Source organism: Xenopus laevis, chromosome 5L (genome assembly GCF_017654675.1).
Source record: "Xenopus laevis strain J_2021 chromosome 5L, Xenopus_laevis_v10.1, whole genome shotgun sequence".
Taxonomy (NCBI): domain Eukaryota; kingdom Metazoa; phylum Chordata; class Amphibia; order Anura; family Pipidae; genus Xenopus; species Xenopus laevis.
In genome coordinates, this window is record NC_054379.1 from 134,779,848 (window position 1) to 134,798,078 (window position 18,231).

At 39.5% G+C, this 18,231-nt stretch overlaps 1 protein-coding gene across 2 annotated transcripts; it reads left to right on the forward strand.

Moving 5' to 3' along the window:
• Nucleotides 1-202: 202 nt before the first annotated feature.
• iws1.L (IWS1, SUPT6H interacting protein L homeolog) lies at nt 203-17,800 on the forward strand. Of its 2 annotated transcripts, XM_018263850.2 has the most exons (14): nt 205-422; nt 3,790-3,908; nt 5,378-6,818; nt 7,906-8,089; nt 8,390-8,447; nt 9,044-9,156; nt 9,347-9,497; nt 10,523-10,605; nt 11,066-11,195; nt 11,295-11,412; nt 12,430-12,541; nt 12,983-13,039; nt 14,269-14,380; nt 17,353-17,800. In XM_018263850.2, exons 1-14 carry the CDS (start codon nt 389-391, stop codon nt 17,482-17,484), a joined length of 2,844 nt encoding a protein of 947 aa, XP_018119339.1. In that variant the 5' UTR covers nt 205-388; the 3' UTR covers nt 17,485-17,800. The 2 variants fall into 2 exon arrangements, 1 of the variants encoding a protein (XP_018119339.1); XR_005961387.1 differs by lacking the exons at nt 11,295-11,412; nt 17,353-17,800 and having other exon boundaries at nt 203-422; nt 14,269-14,366.
• The last annotated feature ends 431 nt before the right edge of the window (nt 17,801-18,231 follow it).

Sequence of the window (18,231 nt, forward strand, 5' to 3'; positions counted from 1 at the left end):
GACATTTATTTCTTTGGACTATGTTCCAGTAATAGAGATACACACCACAGTGGATTCGTTTATTCGATAAAATATGGACAGACGTTATTTAGACAAGGGAAACATGGCGGCTCAAAATCCCCGCTTTAGGGTGTTTTATACACAGGCGCGCATCACATGAAAATACGTGCGACTTTACGGCTGCGCGTTATAGCCCCGCCCCATATCCTCATGACCCTTACGCAGCCCATTCCCGGGCATGCGCTGTGTTAATTTCTTTGGTTGCGGCCTAATGGCTCTTCAATGAATCATATACCGTAGTGAAGTGTTTGGGAAGCATTAGGGGGTCATAGGTTTTGTGGTGTGGGAATCGGAATTTTAGCATAGACTGGATCAGTAAAACTGAGCCATGGAGGCGGATTATTACAGCCCGGAACATTCAGGTAAACAGAAAGCTATCAGTGCGTGCTATACAGCTGGGGAAGACTAAGGGCATGAGACACTAGCCGGTGTGACCAGACTGCTGCCTAGTTGGTGTTCTACAGATAACAGTACACACGATTGCTGCTGAGGCTCATGGGAGATGTAGTTATGTATTAGTGAGAATATCACAGTGTGTGATCATGTGGATGATAAAGAAGCCTGGGCTGGCTGAGTTTTGGATTGCTGGGCGTTTAGGGACAAATGGGTACACGCTTGAAATGAATGTTGCTTCTTTGTCACAATGTTAATTTGTTGCCAAGTATCGATACTAATTGTGTAGCCCTGTGTCCGGCTTCTATAAGCTTTCCCTCGCGTGTATTTCCGAGCTATGTATGCAGATAAGATAAATCTTTTACTGGGGGTCCTTGGAGTTACATATAAACATTGTAAGAATTGCTCCCCAGGAGAGCATGCTGGGAGTTGCAGTCAGAGAGTAGCTGGCGACCTGCAAACTTCCCACTGTATATACTAAACATATATCTAACTGCTGTACTTTGCTTTCTTCCCTAATGTGCACCTCTGATGCCTGTGACTAGATTCCCTCTCCTAAGCTGGCCATAGACACAATGGTACGATCGGACTTTCCCATCTCCCGACCTGCCACTAACCACTCAGATCAAATAAAGTAGTAAAAGATCAGCCGATGTTCTGCCCCTGACAGCAATCGTACGATAGTTATGTCCGACAAAGCTAGTGACAGTCTCCCACTGAAAATCGTACGATCGGCAATACACGCAGAGATATTATCGGCACCGACAGAAATCTTTTAACCTGTCCGATCGACCAAACGACCGATCTCCGCCGGACGAAAAATGATGGGACTCTCCACACACGGTTCAGATCTTTGAGTCTATGGCCAGCTTAACCCTAAAACTGTCCCGAATTAATATGAACCATGTGACAAGTCAAGTTTGATTTTAAATATCACAATATAGCTAAGCCCCTAAGTGAGCAGATTTTCACTCTGGCACGTTTGGTTAGTTTATTACAAGTATGGGACCTGTTATCCAGAATGCTTGGGACCTGGGTTTATCCGTATAACTGATAACTTCCCATAATTTGGATCTTCATAGCTCAAGGGGCTAGTCAGCCCCAAGATAAAAATTTGATTAATTAAAGAAAACACAATTCTAAGCAAATGTGCAATATACATTCATTACACATTTTCTATTTTTAAGTTCTTTGTATATGTATTGCTATTGAAAGCATTATCTGTTTGTTGTGATATCGACAAATGAGCGGATCTCTCCCCGATATGCTCACCTTGAGGTGAGGGATATCGGGCTGATCCAATCGTGGGCCCTAGGGCCCAATGATTGGCTCATAATGAAGGGTAACGGGCTGCATCAACGAACAGATGCGGCCGCAATCCGACGGGATTTTTAGTCCTGTCCGATCAACATTTGCCCGACTTTCGGCCAGATAGTGATCGGGGAAGCCCGTTGGAGGGCCCCATACACGGCCAATAAGCTGCCAACTCAATCTGTCGGTAACTTTTATCGGCCCGTGTATGGCCACCTTACAACTGTTGATACAATGTAAGACATTGATTAACAGACCTGTCTTTGCTGGGCAACCAAGACTGTTGCAACATGTTTAAAAAGTAACAACTGGGAGTTAAGCCAATGCTGCTTTCAATATCAATTGTTTTTACAAACAACTTGAATAGTACTGAAAATTTGTAATGAAAGTATATTGAAAAGTTGCTTAAAATTATGTTTTCTTTTATTAGGCAATTTTTTTTTCGGGTTGACTTGCCCTTTAAGTCTACTAGAAAATCATGTAAACATTAAATAAACCCAATAACCTTGTTTTGTTTCCAATAAGGATTAATTATATCTTGGGATCAAGTACAAGGTACAGTTTTATTATTAGATATAAGGGAAATATTTTTAAAAATTTGAATTATTTGGAGTCTATGGGAGATAGCATTCCTGTAATTCAGAGCTTTCCAGATAACTGATCCCAAACCTGTACTACAAATATTAAGTGCATAAGATTGAGTGAGCGACAGGTGCAACACTTGGGACTTGATGGGTGCCCCACAGATGATGCCACAGGGGATAATAATGTTATTGGCGACAGCAATTGGGACAAATGGTGGTGTGGGGTGAACTTTTGCTTACAGACATGAGCACACGGGCAATTTCAGGTTATTTGGAGCCCACAATATTTAGTCGTTTTGAAAGAGGCACCAAATTACTATAGAAACCAAAAAAGCAAAAATGGCTGCATAGATCCCCTGTTTTACTCGTGTGTATTTCGTGGAAAGGAGACAGAGCTCCAACACTACAATGCCACAAATGCCTAAACATTAGCGGCCGCTGTGCATTAAATGCCTGATGCGTTTCGTGTGTAGACCCTTAAAGGGTTTGTTCACCTTCCAACACTTTTCTTTTAGTTCAGTTGGTTTCAGGTAGATCACCAGATGTAAAGACTTTTTCAAATTACTTTCTATTTTTTATGTCTGACCGTTCTTCTAATAAGGAAATGTAGGTTCTAAATTGATACATTTAGTTGAAACATTTCTTTGTCCCTGCTGAGCAGAATCCCTATGTTTCATTACAGTCAGCTTTTATAATTGATACAATAGTTGCTAATACGCCAGATATGCTGCTGAGAATTGTATCAACTAAATGTTGCAAAATTCTAACCGTCCAGAATCCGCACCTGAATTACTGAGCTGCCAGACTCAAACACCAGAGACAGGGACATTAAACTTTAAACTTAGATTTTGGGGAGGAAAAATGGATAAAAAATGGAAAGTAATTGTAAAAAAGTCATTTTCTGGAGAACAATCTGAAAACAATTGCACTAAAAAAGTGATTGCAAGATGAACAACCCCTTTAATCATGGGCTACAGCAGCCACGTCTATTTTTAATGAACAAATAGTAAGTTAGGTTGAAAAAAGACATATGTCCATCAAGTTCAACTTTTTTTTAACCTGCCTAACTGCCAGTTGATCCAGGATTGCTTTTAAGCGAGTTATTAGATCTATCTATCTATCTATCTATCTATCTATCTATCTATCTATCTATCTATTAACACAGTGAGCACACTATCAACTCTTTAAACAGAAAGAAATTGCCAGTTTTCTGTGTAACCCACACTGTGGCCTTGACCAGATGCTAAATGCACCCTTGTACCAGTGCTCTGTCTAACCCAAATCATGCATATCTTTCCTCCTTCCTATAAATTATAATATTTGGAGGATGGTTTAAAAGCTGTGAGTGGGAGCCTATTCTAGGACAACCATGTCGGGCCAAGACAATGATTCTCACATACAACTTATGACTGAACTCATCAGTTTGCAAAATTTTGTTCAGATGCAGATGATGGCGGTGCAACCCCAGTGCAAGATGAACGGGACTCTGCCTCCTCCGATGACGAGGGAAATGAGCGAGAACAAAGATCTGACGCAGGAAGCCCCGAGCACCAGTCAGAGGTTAGTGATGGTCTCGCTTTTGGTTTTTAAATTTACTGCCATATTCCCACATTGCCTCTGTTAAGCGTGTCTTTGCTTAGGTATTAAAATATTTTAGTGGCAGCCTTCATTTCATGGTTAAATAAATCCTTATCTGCTTTATTTTTGGATAGAGACAGTGATTGGTATAGCACAGGAGTGGCCATTCTTTACTAATGTGGGGTCTACTTTTAGTGATGTTGCCCTATTATGATCTACATCCATAATAGCATTGTTAGCATTTTGTTTTACTAAAATTATATTGCTATATTTAAGTAATCATTTATGATGTATTATTATTATTATATTATAATAAATATCTGATTGAAAAGAATAAAACAGGAGGGTGATTTAAGCAAGCCATTTGTTAACAGAGTCTTGAGATCTACTGCTCAGCAGATAAATACTGGTAGGTCCCGGTCTACCCTTTGGGCACCCCTGGTACAGCACAACTCTGGCAGAATGGGAGAAGGGCATTGTTGGTTTGCAGGATTGATTATTGAATATTGACGCAGGCTTGCTTGATGTAGGCACTTATCTCAGTTTCACCCCCTAAAGTTGTGGTTTTCAGACTTTACTGTTTCTTTTCATTGGCCAACCTTTGCTCAGGGCTACTCCATAGCCTCTCTTTCCCATGCTACCGTTTTGTTTCTTTTACTCTGCCAGCTCTTTTCTGCCAACCCTTGAGTTTATGTACTTGTGTGTTTTTTCTCTGCACCCTAGTCCTTCTCAAAGAGCAGCTACCACCTCTTTCCCTTAAAGGACCAGTAACATCAACATTTTTATATAAAAAAAAGAAAATTGTTCATATACATTGAAAAAAACCCAACAAGACAAATTAAACTTTAAAATCAACGATCCATCATGCGGCGCTTGATTTCTCCTCCCTGGCTATCTCCTGTAAGGAAGACCCGATCGTTTTTCTGAAGAGGAGCGCAAGCGGAGTTTCGCCAAGTTATTTCTTAATAAAGACTTTGCAATTTTAAAGTTTAATTTGTCTTGGTTTTTTTTAATGTATACTAACACATTTTTTTTAAAAAAATTTTTTGATGTTACTGGTCCTTTAACAATTAGATACAATGGAAACCCAAACTTTTTCAACAGGACTGTTTCCTTGATTGGCCCCTCAGTCCTTTTTCCCAATACACTTAGACCCCTATGTAGACCACTAACACCCAAAGAACCTTTTAACATTTGTCTCTTCTGAGCCCTTGCCTACAGTAACACAAATGTGACCAAAACTATTATAATTTATTAAACTTTCCATCTGTTGTGGTGTAATAGCAATACTGTGATAACAGATTGTACATATCTGGCATGGGTTTGAATTATGCTCTGCCATTATATTTTTGTTCTGTTATGAGCAAATGACTGTGGCTGTGCAGAAAGCTTTGCTTGAGGAACTAAATCATTTTAAATAATTCTAAATAATTTTATCTACTATTTTGCAGGATGAGCATAGTGATGTTGAAGACAATAGGCACAGAAGTGACAGTGGCTCTGATAATGAGGAAGGTGCAGAACATGAATCAGAAGATGAGCACAGACCCCGCAACTCCAGTGACTTGGAAAATCATGGTGCAAGTGATTCAGAGAATGAAGAAAGTCGCAATCACATTGCTAGCGATTCTGAAAATGATGGACGCAGACTGAAGGGCAGTGATTCTGATGGTTCTCCTGTGAAAGGTGCTGCTAGTGACTCAGATGAAGAACCTGTAAGACACTCCGCAAGTGATTCCGAAGATGATGTGCCACGTAAACAGCAGGCTAATGATTCAGATGATGAACGGCGCATTAAAAATACAGCTAGTGACTCTGAGGATGAAGCACCACCTAAACGTGCAGCCAGTGACTCTGATGATGAACCTCCACGTAAGCATGCAGCCAGTGACTCAGAAGATGAAACTCCAGCTAAACATGCAGAAACTGACTCTGAAGATGAAGCTCCAGCTAAACGTGTAGCCAGTGACTCTGAAGATGAAGCTCAAGCTAAACGTGCAGCCAGTGACTCTGAAGATGAAGCTCCAGCTAAACGTGCAGCCAGTGACTCTGAAGATGAAGCTCCAGCTAAACGTGCAGACAGTGACTCTGAAGATGAAGCTCCAGCTAAACGTGCAGCCAGTGACTCTGAGGATGAAGCTCCACCTAAACGTGCAGCCAGTGACTCAGAGGATGAAGCTCCACCAAAACTTGCAGCCAGTGACTCGGAGGATGAAGCTCCACCTAAACGTGCAGCCAGTGACTCAGAGGATGAAGCTCCACCAAAACTTGCAGCCAGTGACTCAGAGGATGAAGCTCCACCTAAACGTGCAGCCAGTGACTCTGAGGATGAAGCTCCGCCTAAAGGAGCAGCCAGTGACTCGGAGGATGAGGCTCCTCCTAAGCGTAAGGTTAGTAGCTCAGAAGACGATGCTCCATCTAAGCAAGCAGCCAGTACCTCAAAGGAGAAGAAATCATCAGAAGATAAAACTCGTGGTAAGCGAGCCATTATTGATTCTGATGATGATGATGTTCCAGCAAAGCATGCAGAAGAAGAGACTCGCCCTAAAGGGAAAGCAAGTGATTCAGAAGATGAAGCTCCATCAAAACAGCCCAGTGATTCTGAAGAGGATACACCAGCTAAGGCTGCAGCCGACAACTCAGAGGATGAATTTCCTCGAATGAAGAGAAAAATTGTGTCGTCTGATGACAGTGATGATGAGAATGAACGCAAGCCTCTCCAAAAAAAGAAAAAGAAGTCACCACGGCGAAGCTCAGAAAGTGACAGCAGTGACCGAGTCGGTAGAAAAAAACTTCAGGCGTCAGAGAGTGATGAGGAGGGAGAGAAGGTTTCAAAGAAGAAAGCAACCATCCTTTCTGATAGTGAAGATGAAAATGCAGCTGATCAATCTGGTATTTTGTTCTTATTCTTTCAATACAGCAGGGACAGTGAGGGAGTATTCTGTTCTGTGTTTTTAGAAAAGATGTTTACTTTAGTATTGCCACCGTATCTCTTTATACAGAGCACCAAACTGATTCACAACCTGCATGGCTGAGCTAGTATGGTGTGATGAAGAATACTGGATTATCTGTCTACTGGTCAAAATACCAAATGCCCAATTACCAATTCTCCTATCTCTGGCACAGTAGAGGGTATGGGTAGGAGGGTATCTTATATGTAGCAATGTTGGAAATTGAAAAAGGTTAAATGGCACAGGTTAAATAGTGGATAACAGATAACACCATTATGTTCTACAGAGCTTATCTACGATCTGCTGTGTAACCTGAGGCCTTTCTCATTTGAATGGCTGCTCCCAGTTTCTGAAGCAAACACATCGGTTTTTCCAGTGCAGAGCAACACTGCATTATATTTATTTTACTTTAATACACCAAACAATAACTTGTAGTTATGGGATACAGATGTATGCCTCCTGTCTTTCTTTTAAGTTATCATTTTCTTCCCCTTCTTCTAGAACTGCCAGACAATAAACTCCAACTACCATTAACTCGACAGGTGCCTTGTTTATCTTAAATTGTGCCAAAAAGGCTCTAGTTTCAATGCCAATTCATCTGCCTGTAAAGAAGTTTGATCAATTTACAATGATGTATTTTCCAGGGATTGGGGTATTTTAACTTATTTGCCAGCTGTAGCCATGGGGCAAATCAAGCTGAAAAATGAGTAAAGGTACTTGGCAGATAAGACAGCTCTGTAACAGAATATAGTGGTGTTATACAGAGTACATCTGTTATCTTCTATATGTAACCTGTGCTTTGAATGACTGTCCCACATGACTACACAGCAGCTTGTTTATATAATCTATAGTAGTGTTTCTAAAGCACACACACCTATAGTACTAGTGCAGAAAACAGTACATTATATTTTAAGTATTTCAATTTTTTTGTGGTACTGTTCCTTTACGAAACCCTGTTTTCAGCTTTGAATAAATGGGATGAATATACCATCGTTATAAAAGCCAACCCTCTGATTTATCCATTGCAGGCAATAAAAAGAGCAGAATATTGTCTGATGACTCTGACAGTGATGCAGGTTCTGATAAACCAAAACAGAAGAAGAAAAAGTCTGCCTCATCCGACAGTGAGGAGGATGAACTCAAATCTAAAACAGAAGCCAAAAGTGCAGATAAATTGTTTGGCAGTGACAGTGATTCTGGAAATGAGGAGGAGTGAGTATTGTCATGAAGTAGATCCTTTTGTGCAATAGGTTAACTTTTGTGTTTTGTTACCAGCTTTATGTGTCTTGACTATGACTTCCTGCATGGGCCTCTCTTGGATCTGGTGGGGACAGATCAGACCTCCTTTCTGTTTCTGTTGAGACGTGTCTGGTTATCAATGTGTGACCAAATTTGAAATATAGCTGACAATTTTGCCTTCGGTCTATTTGTTCCGTATTATTCTCTTGCAGACTTGTATTTTGCTACATTTAACATTGGTTAGTCTAAGACAGATTTTTTGTTTTTCTCCAGGAATCTAATTGCAGATATTTTTGGTGAGTCTGGGGATGAAGAAGAAGAGGAGTTTACGGTAACCATCTTTGTTAATATTGCAGTACAGGAATGGGACCTGTTATCCAGAATGCTTGGGACCTGGGGTTTTCCGGATAATGTATCTTTCCGTAATTTGGATCTTCATATCTTAAATCTACTAGAAATTCATGTAAACATTAAATAAACCCAATAGGCTGGTTTTGCTTCCAACAAGGATTAATTATATCTTAGTTGGGATCAAGTAAAAGCTACTGTTTTATTATTACAAAGAAAAAGGAAATCATTTTTACTGATTTGGATTATTTTGATAAAAGGGGGTCTCGGAGACGGCCTTTCCGTAATACAGAACTTTCTGGATAACAGGTTTCCAGATAACGGATCCCATACCTGTATATGATTGTACTAGCATTATTTTTCCCTTTTCTAGTTAAGTTTTTTTTTTTAGCTTTTAATTATAGGTTAAATATTATGCAGCTTGCTTTTAAAACCATATAATGCACGCAGTAACTGTACTGTTTTTTTGTTTTTTTTTCATTTTTATTCTCCTCCTTTTCTCTCCACTTTGTTCCTACATTCTTGTTTGAATTTAAAGTACAAGGTTTGACTTGCGATCTGCCATTTTTTTCTCTGAAGGGCTTCAACCAAGAAGATCTGGAAGGAGAGAAAGCTGTGACTTCAGCTAACAAGCAGCAAGCTGCCGCTGCAGATTCAGACTCCGATGATGATGACATGAAACCTGGAAAAATGTAATGTGCAAAGACATATAATGTAGTTATATACTTTTATGCAATGCTTTGTGCCTTGTAAAATATGATTCCTTAGTCAAAAATATCCTGCCAATGCTTTATTACCTTTAATGCTTACTAAATTCACAATGCTGTTTTGTGGCATGAGAGTAGTTTTTTCATTCTATTCTTATTCTATTTTGCCTTTTAGGGGTGATTTTAAATCAGATTTTGAAATGATGTTAGAAAGAAAGAAGAATATGAGTGGCAAACGTAGAAAAAATCGTGATGGTGGCACGTTTATCAGTGATGCAGATGATGTTGTTAATGCTATGATAATGAAGATGAATGAAGCAGCTGAGGTGAGTATAGTGAATGGACGAGCCCTGAGCCCTTTATCTTTTCTTCTGCTATTTTTCTGAGCAGGCAGCAACTATGTACTGCTTTATTTGGTGTATTTAAACCTTTAAATTGTGACTTGTACCAAATCTGCCTGATGGGACCGGATAAGCCTAAGTGGTTGCATAATCTTATTTTAATCAGAATGGTTAATTTTCTACACTTATTGCTGTTCATTAGCAGCCTCAATGGTCAAATCATAGGAGGGCACCATATTTTATTTTATATTTTAGTTAGTTTCCATAAACAGAGCATATCTATTCTTTCAGAAACTCCAGTTAAACAGTCATTTGATTCCATTTAGATTTTATTGAGACCGTCCCATTGTTTTTTACATAGAAAGTCAAAAAACATTTTTGTGTGTTGTTGTATTGTGTGCACTGGATAGTCTTGTATTATTCAATTATTATTTTGTCCTCTGACAATGATATTGGACAGAACATGTTTGTTGTGATGATAAGAATCAATTAGATGTGCGTTTGCCAAAACAAATATTTAGTGGATGGATTCCCAAAAACTTCAGCTTTAAATCTGTAAGTCTCTGAGGAACACTGCCCATAACCCTAGTCCTTCTGTCAACACCTGGGGGTACATATAATAGTAATTGTTTCTAATATACCCTTCCTAGATGTACATTGTAGGGTTTTTATATTGTGAGCAAGTCCTAACATCTCATTAAACGATATTGTTCAGGAAGCTAAATCTCCGTTTCTTCTGCGCTGCATTACCAGTAGTTGCTCAGCTAGCTGGCAATGGAGCCTATGACTGTGTCCCTGGTAGACACGAAACACGTCAGGCCTTGGTTTTTAATTATAGAGAATTAAATGGAAGCTTTTTAACCTTTTACAATCTGACTCCAGCTCTACTACTTTGTGGGTCCAATCTTGTGCCAGCCTCTTCTGAGGTTTTCTAGCTGGCAGTGGAGCAATAAGGGTTTGCCAACTCTTTAACTTCAAAGCAACATAAATGTCACAATTCTGTGTTATAGGAGGACAGAAACCTTAACTCCAGCAAGAAACCTGCATTAAAGAAACTAACATTGCTTCCTACTGTTGTGATGCACCTCAAAAAGTAAGTACCCTCTAATGTGGAGGTGGGTGGTTTTAGAGACTTCTTATTTAAGGTAATTTTGCCACATTTTCAGAAATGCTGATTTTATAAAGTTTAGGAGTAGCTGAACGGTTGTACTAAAATGTATTGTCACAGGCCAAGGTCCATAGGCCCATAATCTGATCATTGTCCCCTGGATCGTATCATCCCAATTCAACCCGGTGCATTGGGGGGCCTATTTAGGTATTGATCCTCAACAAACAGATTTCAGAATTTCTATATCCTTCTCCACTTTCCCATGATGTGTTTTGTTTTTGTTTTTTTAATCTTTTTTTTTTTTTTTTTTGACTGAGCTCTATGCTTATATTACAGAACTTGAATGTCATTGGGTGTAATATTTTTGTATTTGGTTTCATATTTTTGTATTTGTCTTTAACATGTGAACCATAACTGTTTTTTTTTTCTTTTTTTTTTTTGACAGGCAAGATCTGAAAGAGACATTTATTGACAGTGGTGTCATGTCTGCTATTAAAGAATGGCTCACTCCCCTTCCCGATCGCAGTCTGCCGGCATTAAAGATTAGAGAGGAGCTTCTGAAAATACTTCAAGAGGTATACAATTTTTGCTTGCTTCTTTCTTCAAGAGGATACCTTTGCTGTCTTTCCTTTTGCTGTACCCTTTCTCTTTTTTTTTTCATTCCTATCCTTAAGCTACCCAGTGTTAGCCAGGAAACTTTAAAGCACAGTGGCATTGGTAGAGCTGTCATGTATCTCTACAAGCACCCAAAAGAATCAAGACCAAATAAAGATATTTCTGGAAAGCTGATAAGTATGTACAAAGACTCTACATGTATTATGATGACCATAAAACTACTGCCTTATTCTAAAGAAAGGTTGAAGAACCTTTAACTGCAATCCCATTTGTAGGTCAGTAGTAGCTGGTGGGCTGAATTTTAGGCATCCTCCGTTTACAGGAATCTTTTTACTAGTCTATATATTTAGTTGCTTTGCTTACAGATAAAATGTACAATGTCATAATTAGCAGGATAGAGCACTTATCAGAATAGCAAATCAGGATCATGTAAAGTGTGTTAAAGGAGAAGGAAAGTTTAAATTACTGGGGGTTTCTAAATGTTTTGCACACACCAGTTACTTATAATTGCTTATCTAATACCTGGGGGTAATGCTCCTGTTTGCTGAAAACCGCACACGCCTAGGATATTTCTGTAGGAGTCACCACATCACAATCTTTTTTGGCCTTCTCTTAGACCCCAAGCCAGTATGCAAGCGCAGTAGAGTAAAAAGACAGATTTTTTTTCCACTTTTCCCTCTACTGCAGTAAGCCACATGCTGCTCACCATCGTATTTGATGTTGCTTCCAGTGGCCTCAAATCAGGTGCTGATTTTTAAATTCCTTGCTTGTAGGCAAGTTTTTAAGGCAAGGAAACCAGGTGTACTACCAAACAGAGCCTTCTACATACTATCGGTCCATGGTGCTACCAATTAGCCAATCAGTACCCTTATTTGGCACTTCTTTATTCTTATATTGCTCCCCAACTCATACATTTAAATGTGGCCCACCGGTAAAAAAAAGATTGGAGATCCCTGCTTTGTGTACACCTTAACTGGAACAAAAAAGACACGCAGAAGTGCTGTGGGCCAGTGCAGTTTTTTACTCTACAGGAGCACCGGCCCGGGGGAATCGGATAAGCCCGGACCTCTAACCATAAAGTTGAAGACACAGAAAGGAAACTGATTATAATAAGCTACACATATATAGCCTGTTTAATTTTTAACCTGACATCCTTTCAGAATTCTCTGCAAAGTAATGTGTCCACCTTTTCAGATGAATGGTCCCGGCCCATATTTGGGCTCACATCTAACTATAAGGGAATGACCAGAGAAGAGCGAGAGCAAAGAGATCTGGAGCAAATGCCACAGCGCCGAAGGTTAAGCAGGTAAATGTCCCAGTAATACAGACCTACAGAAACTGTTATGTCTTGAAACTACCGATGTCTCACCCAAGGCCTCCATGTCAGTTTTGCTGAACAATGAAGGATTAAGAAAATATTACATAGTACATAGGTAGTAATCCTCCCCAATGCCTTTGAAATAACTTTTGAGTCCATGTTATTTCATAGGCATGGGGGTTATTACATACGTAAAATATAATATATTCTAATTCTTATTCCTCCATTGTTCAGTGTAACTTCTCTTTTATCATTATTATTATTTATTATTAGGTCTTTTTGTAATACTCTACACCCATTTTCTATTCTGCCTACCCATGTTGACTTATAAAGGTAGTGTTTAACTCTAGAGTCAATGCTACAAGGGTTGTGCATAGAGATGTTCCCCAAGGTAACTTGTTTCTGCTGCTTTTATTACTTTTTCTACAGTTCAGGGGGGCAGACACCACGCCGGGACCTGGAGAAAGTTTTGACGGGAGAAGAGAAGTAAGTATGAGAGCAGGAATGCTCTTTCACTTTTGATCATCATCAGTGCGATAATGGGAGTTGTGTTAATTTTTTTTTCTACCTGTTAATTAAAAACAATAATTTTCCTCAAATTTTTTTGTAGTAAAGAACTGATGATCACCAATTAGTTTTTACCTGTATTCCTCCTCCTGTAATGAGGGTAGTTTGTTGAAATAGAAATAATAAGCTCTGTATAAAACCTCTCCCTTCCCTGAACTGAAACTGCAGTCTTTTAGGCCATTTGATTAACTACCTTTTCCTGCCACATTTACTCACAAAATCACAGGAAGGTTAAAAAAAGTGAAACTGCTGTAACTTATAGTATTTGTCCTGTTTAGAGCAAAATAATTGGCAGAAAGTAGTTAGAGTACAAACCCTACTTGTGTTGAACAAGGGTTGTAATGTGGCCACTTCACAATGTGTGTCCAAGTCAGTTTGGGGGACTCTCTAAACCAGCGATCCCCAAACAGTAGCTTGTGAGCAACATGTTGCTCCCCAAACCCTTGGATGTTGCTCCCAGTGGCTTCAAAGCTGGGGCTTTTTTTTTTTTTTTTTTTTTTTGAATTCCAGGCTTGGAGGCAAGTTTGGTTGCATAAAAACCATGTGTACTACCAAATAGTTTTCTGTAGGCTTCCAGTCCACATAGAGGCTACCAAATAGCCAATCACAGCCCTTCATTAGTATCCTCAGGAACCATTTTCATTTTTATGTTGCTCCCAAACCCTTCTTACATTTGAATTTGGCTCACAGGTGAAAAAGGTTGGGGATCCCTGCTCTAAACTGTCCCCTAAGCAAGTTTAAAAAAATCTGGTTACAAGACATTTGTAGCAGTTGTTTATGTTTTACTATTTGCACATATATACTGTAGAATAGTCGTCCCCAACCTTTGGCTCGTGAACAACATTGCTCCCAGTGGCCTCAAATCGGGTGCTTATTTTTGGATTCCTGTCTTGGAAGCAAGTTTTTGTTTAAAAAAAAAATAGGTGTACTGCCAAACAAAGCCGCCTGTAGACTGGCACCACTCACGGTCCTTATTTGGCATCCCCCGGAACTTTTCGCATGCTTGTGTTGCTTCTCAACTGTTTTTACATTTCAATGTGGCTCACAGGTTAAAAAAATAAATAAAAAAGTTGACCCCTGCCGTAGAAGATGCATGACCTTTGTTCTGTTATCTTGTTGAATGAATGTCTAATCCTTATCTCCACTAGAGCTCTGCGACCAGGTGACCCAGGATTCTGTGCTCGTGCCAGAGTTCCTCTACCCTCAAACAAAGATTATGTAGTCCGTCCAAAGTGGAACGTGGATATGGAAACCTCTAGGGTGAGTTGCTTCTTTAAATGTTCTTTCAGGTTGGTTCGAGACCTTCTGTTCTGAACCTGAGTATATCTAACTTTTTTCCCCTTATAAAACATTTTTCTCTTTCATCCCTTGGAGAAAATGTTCTGTTCTTTAGAACTATGAGCCCTAAAAAGGGAACCATTTCATACTTTGTACAATCTCGTATTCTGGCTTTCCTTTCTCCTCCTTTTTCCGTTTCTTCTTCTCTGTCCTTTTTGGTGGGTTCCTGACTCAGTATGGAGGGGCTCGAAAAGGAATAAGCCGCCTGGAGAAGCATAAGAGACGTTTTGCTGAGAAGAAAAGGATCACGAAAACGGCTCATGCTGTCAAATTCAGCATTGAGGGGAATAGAATGCCCCTGTGAGGTGTGATCAGCAAACCTCTGGGTCTGCTTAAGAGGTATCCTCCATGAGCCTCTCTCTTGGTGTGAGTTAAGAAGGTCTTGTGTGTGTGCTGTGCATGCACTAATAACTTCAGATTTGAGCCATTTCTACTAACGCAGCAGCTTGTCCTGTTTGGCTTGTCTAAAAGAGAGGGCATAAACAGAGTAGGGCATGTTCTCAACAAATGGAACACTTGTGAAACCACAGAAAATTGACTTGATTCTGTAACAACCTGGTACAAAGTAGAACATGTGACTTGGAGAATGAGCACAGAAACCCTGGCCAGTACAAAACAGGAAGGAGGGGAAAATAATCCCAGTCCTCATAGTCGAAAAATGAACAGGGACCCAACCAAAAAAAAAGTGATGAGACATAGAATCTCTGCAGTCTGTGAGCCTAGATATATAAGATATGTTGGAATGATGTCATATCATAACTATAGTGGTAGGTGATGGTTCTACAACCCAGTTTCTTAACCTAAGGTCCCCTGCAAGTTTTGTACCTTGCTTATATGTTAAAGGATGTAGTGGATTTATAATCCAGCAACACTCTTGCGGAGGTTCTCAGTCCGTCCTACAGTCACATAGATCGTGTGATTATTTTTTTGCTTTAAAAAAAAAGTAAAAAAATCAGCAACTTATTTATGACACAAGTCGTGTCTGATCAGGGGGATATTTATTGCAAATTGACCTGGATCTCAATGTGAGCTCTCCTGTTTCAATAAATGTAAAATACATTTACCATGCATGCAAAAACTGTTCACACAAGATTGCATCTTTAAAGTTGCATTTTTGCTTTGTTTTATAGGCACATTATATATTAAATTTAAAAATAATAATGCACCCCTGGTGTTAAGCATGTGCATATCAGCAGTACTTTTAATCTTACTTGGAGCTATCTTATATTATTACTTTGTTCATTTTTTCTTCTTATGCACAAGCGGTTATTACAGACCCATTTAAGGGACGCTAGTAATTTCAGTTTGCTCTTTCTTGTTCAGTAGGGAATAGGTTACAGGCAAGTCCGTGTTAAAGGGATACTGTCATGGGAAAAACATTTTTTTTAAAAATCAATCCGTTAATAGTGCTGCTCCAGCAGAATTCTGCACTGAAATCCATTTCTCAAAATGATATTTTTATATTGAATTTTGAAATCTGACATGGGGCTAGACATATTGTCAATTTCCCAGCGCCCCAAGTCATGTGACTTGTTCTCTGATAAACTTCAATCACTCTTTACTGCTGTACTGCAAGTTGGAGTGATATCACCCCCTCTCTTTTCCCCCCCAGCAGCCAAACAAAAGAACAATGGGAAGGTAACCAGATAGCAGCTCCCTAACAAAAGATAACAGCTGCCTGGTAGATCTAAGAACAACACTCAAAAACCCATGTCCCACTGAGACACATTCAGTTACATTGAGAAGGAAAAACAACAGCCTGCCAGAAAGCATTTCTCTCCTAAAGTGCAGGCACAAGTCACATGACCAGGGGCAGCTGGGAAATTGACAAAATGTCTAGCCCCATGTCAGATTTCAAAATTTAATATAAAAAAATCTGTTTGCTCTTTTGAGAAATGGATTTCGGTGCAGAATTCTGCTGGAGTAGTTTTCCGATGACAGGATCCCTTTAAGGACCAGAAATGCAATTTAAGACTCGAGTTATACAAAGATTTCCAGTCTGCTGAAATACACAGGCTGATTTCAGCCTCTACCATAGACAGAAGCCTCCCTTTTCTGTTCATATCCAGAACCATTGTGTCAGCTCCGCGGATTTCAGCAAAAAAAGACACAAGACTTTGCCTTTCACACTGAAATTTCCCGAGTCAGTGATAGTGGTGTTGTTCTTCCTAATACATATGGATAACCCAGTGTAAAACATAATAATGTTGCAGTCTTAGTTCTTGGAGATAGAAAATGATGTTGGACAATAGAACTTAATCTAATAAGAAAATCACACAAACCTTAGTATAATTAGCGCTACACATGGGAACTGCCCCCATATACAATTAGATCTAGATATTGATATTTATATGCAAGTGTGAATTGCTGTTTTCATAATTCAGGGAGTGTGAGTGGAAAAACAGACCAAGTTAAAATAATTACACATAATCTGAACACCCTGGAGGGTGCTACAAGAGTTGAACTCACACTCTCTCCACAGGTTTGTTAACACACTGCGTAAGAGGCACCCTTACGTCAAAATCGTCCTTAACTTAGCCATGCATGGGGCAATACATACACACTTAATGGTGTTTACCTCTACTGGCTGTCTATAGAGTTGTCTTGCTTTTGTCTGATCCCAGACAGCTTCTATTTTTATTGTCTTCTCCTCCAGTGACATTAGACCACACCCCAAATATTCGAGAACTATCCCACCTAACAAATTGCTAGTGAATTTGACATGTTATATAACCATAACATTGATGTGTAGCTTCTCTGTGACAAGGCCACTTCATGCATTCACCTTTTAGTATTAACTAAATAATAAGGGAAGGACTTAAAGTTTTAGGGTGCCTTAAACAGTCATGGGTAGGGTCATGCTTTTCTAACTTTCTCTGTATTTATTTTTCCAGTACCAGGGAAGTTCTAAAAAGGGGGTGAGCCGACTGGACAAACAGATGAGGAAGTTTGTAGACATCAAGAAAAAGAACCGCTTTGGTCATGCCGTGAAAATCAGCATCGAAGGGAATAAAATGCCCTTGTGACACTTACTACTGGTTGACCCCACAAACTCCTCACTAGTGTGTCTTAGCTTTGGGGCATAGTACTGCTAAGATCATTAAATTGGACTGTTTGGAGACATTTCCCAACATTTTTAAACTTCTTTTTCCTTCCCCCCCCATGTAAATGTGTGCAAAGCCTTTCAGAGGAGCCAGCCTATGGTGCTTCCCCGTTGGTTCCTTTCAGAAGATGAACTGTACTCCTTATTTCCAGGCTGTATTTAATGCTGTTTGTACAGATCCATTTTCTTCGTACCTCATTGTCTGGAAATCGGACAATAAAATTCTATCGTGTTTTCTAGCGCTGTGAGCTGATCTTGCCAAATCTTGGATGCAACAGATCATCTTAACTGCTTAAACCCATGATTCAATCAACTGGAAGAAAGGAAAACCCATAAGAACACTCACAGTTGTGGGTGCACCAAAACTTCTTGTTTGCTTTGCCATCATAACATTTAGGGATATGAAACTTAGAAAGTAGAAGACTTTATGTTTTTTAGAGTTCCTTTTATTAAGGAGCAAGGCTGTAAACATGGCTATAGAAACACTGCAGTCACAGATGGGACACCATCAAATGGTCTTTATGAACCAGTATCCTTAGCATTCCCAGAGTCACCAGGAACACAACAGCTTTAGAAGCCTCCTCAGATGAGAGTAAAGGTGCCTTGCATCTCATGTATAAAACTTTTGAGGAGACGTATGCTCCCCTGAATAAACATCCCACTTTCTACA

Bases quoted from the DNA above. Each gene is read 5' to 3' on its own strand.
- iws1.L (XM_018263850.2), top strand. From the start codon at position 389: ATGGAGGCGGATTATTACAGCCCGGAACATTCAG. The intron at 9,498-10,522 runs GTGAGTATAGTG...TCTGTGTTATAG, and splicing joins AGATGAATGAAGCAGCTGAG to GAGGACAGAAACCTTAACTC. The intron at 11,413-12,429 runs GTATGTACAAAG...CCACCTTTTCAG, and splicing joins TATTTCTGGAAAGCTGATAA to ATGAATGGTCCCGGCCCATA.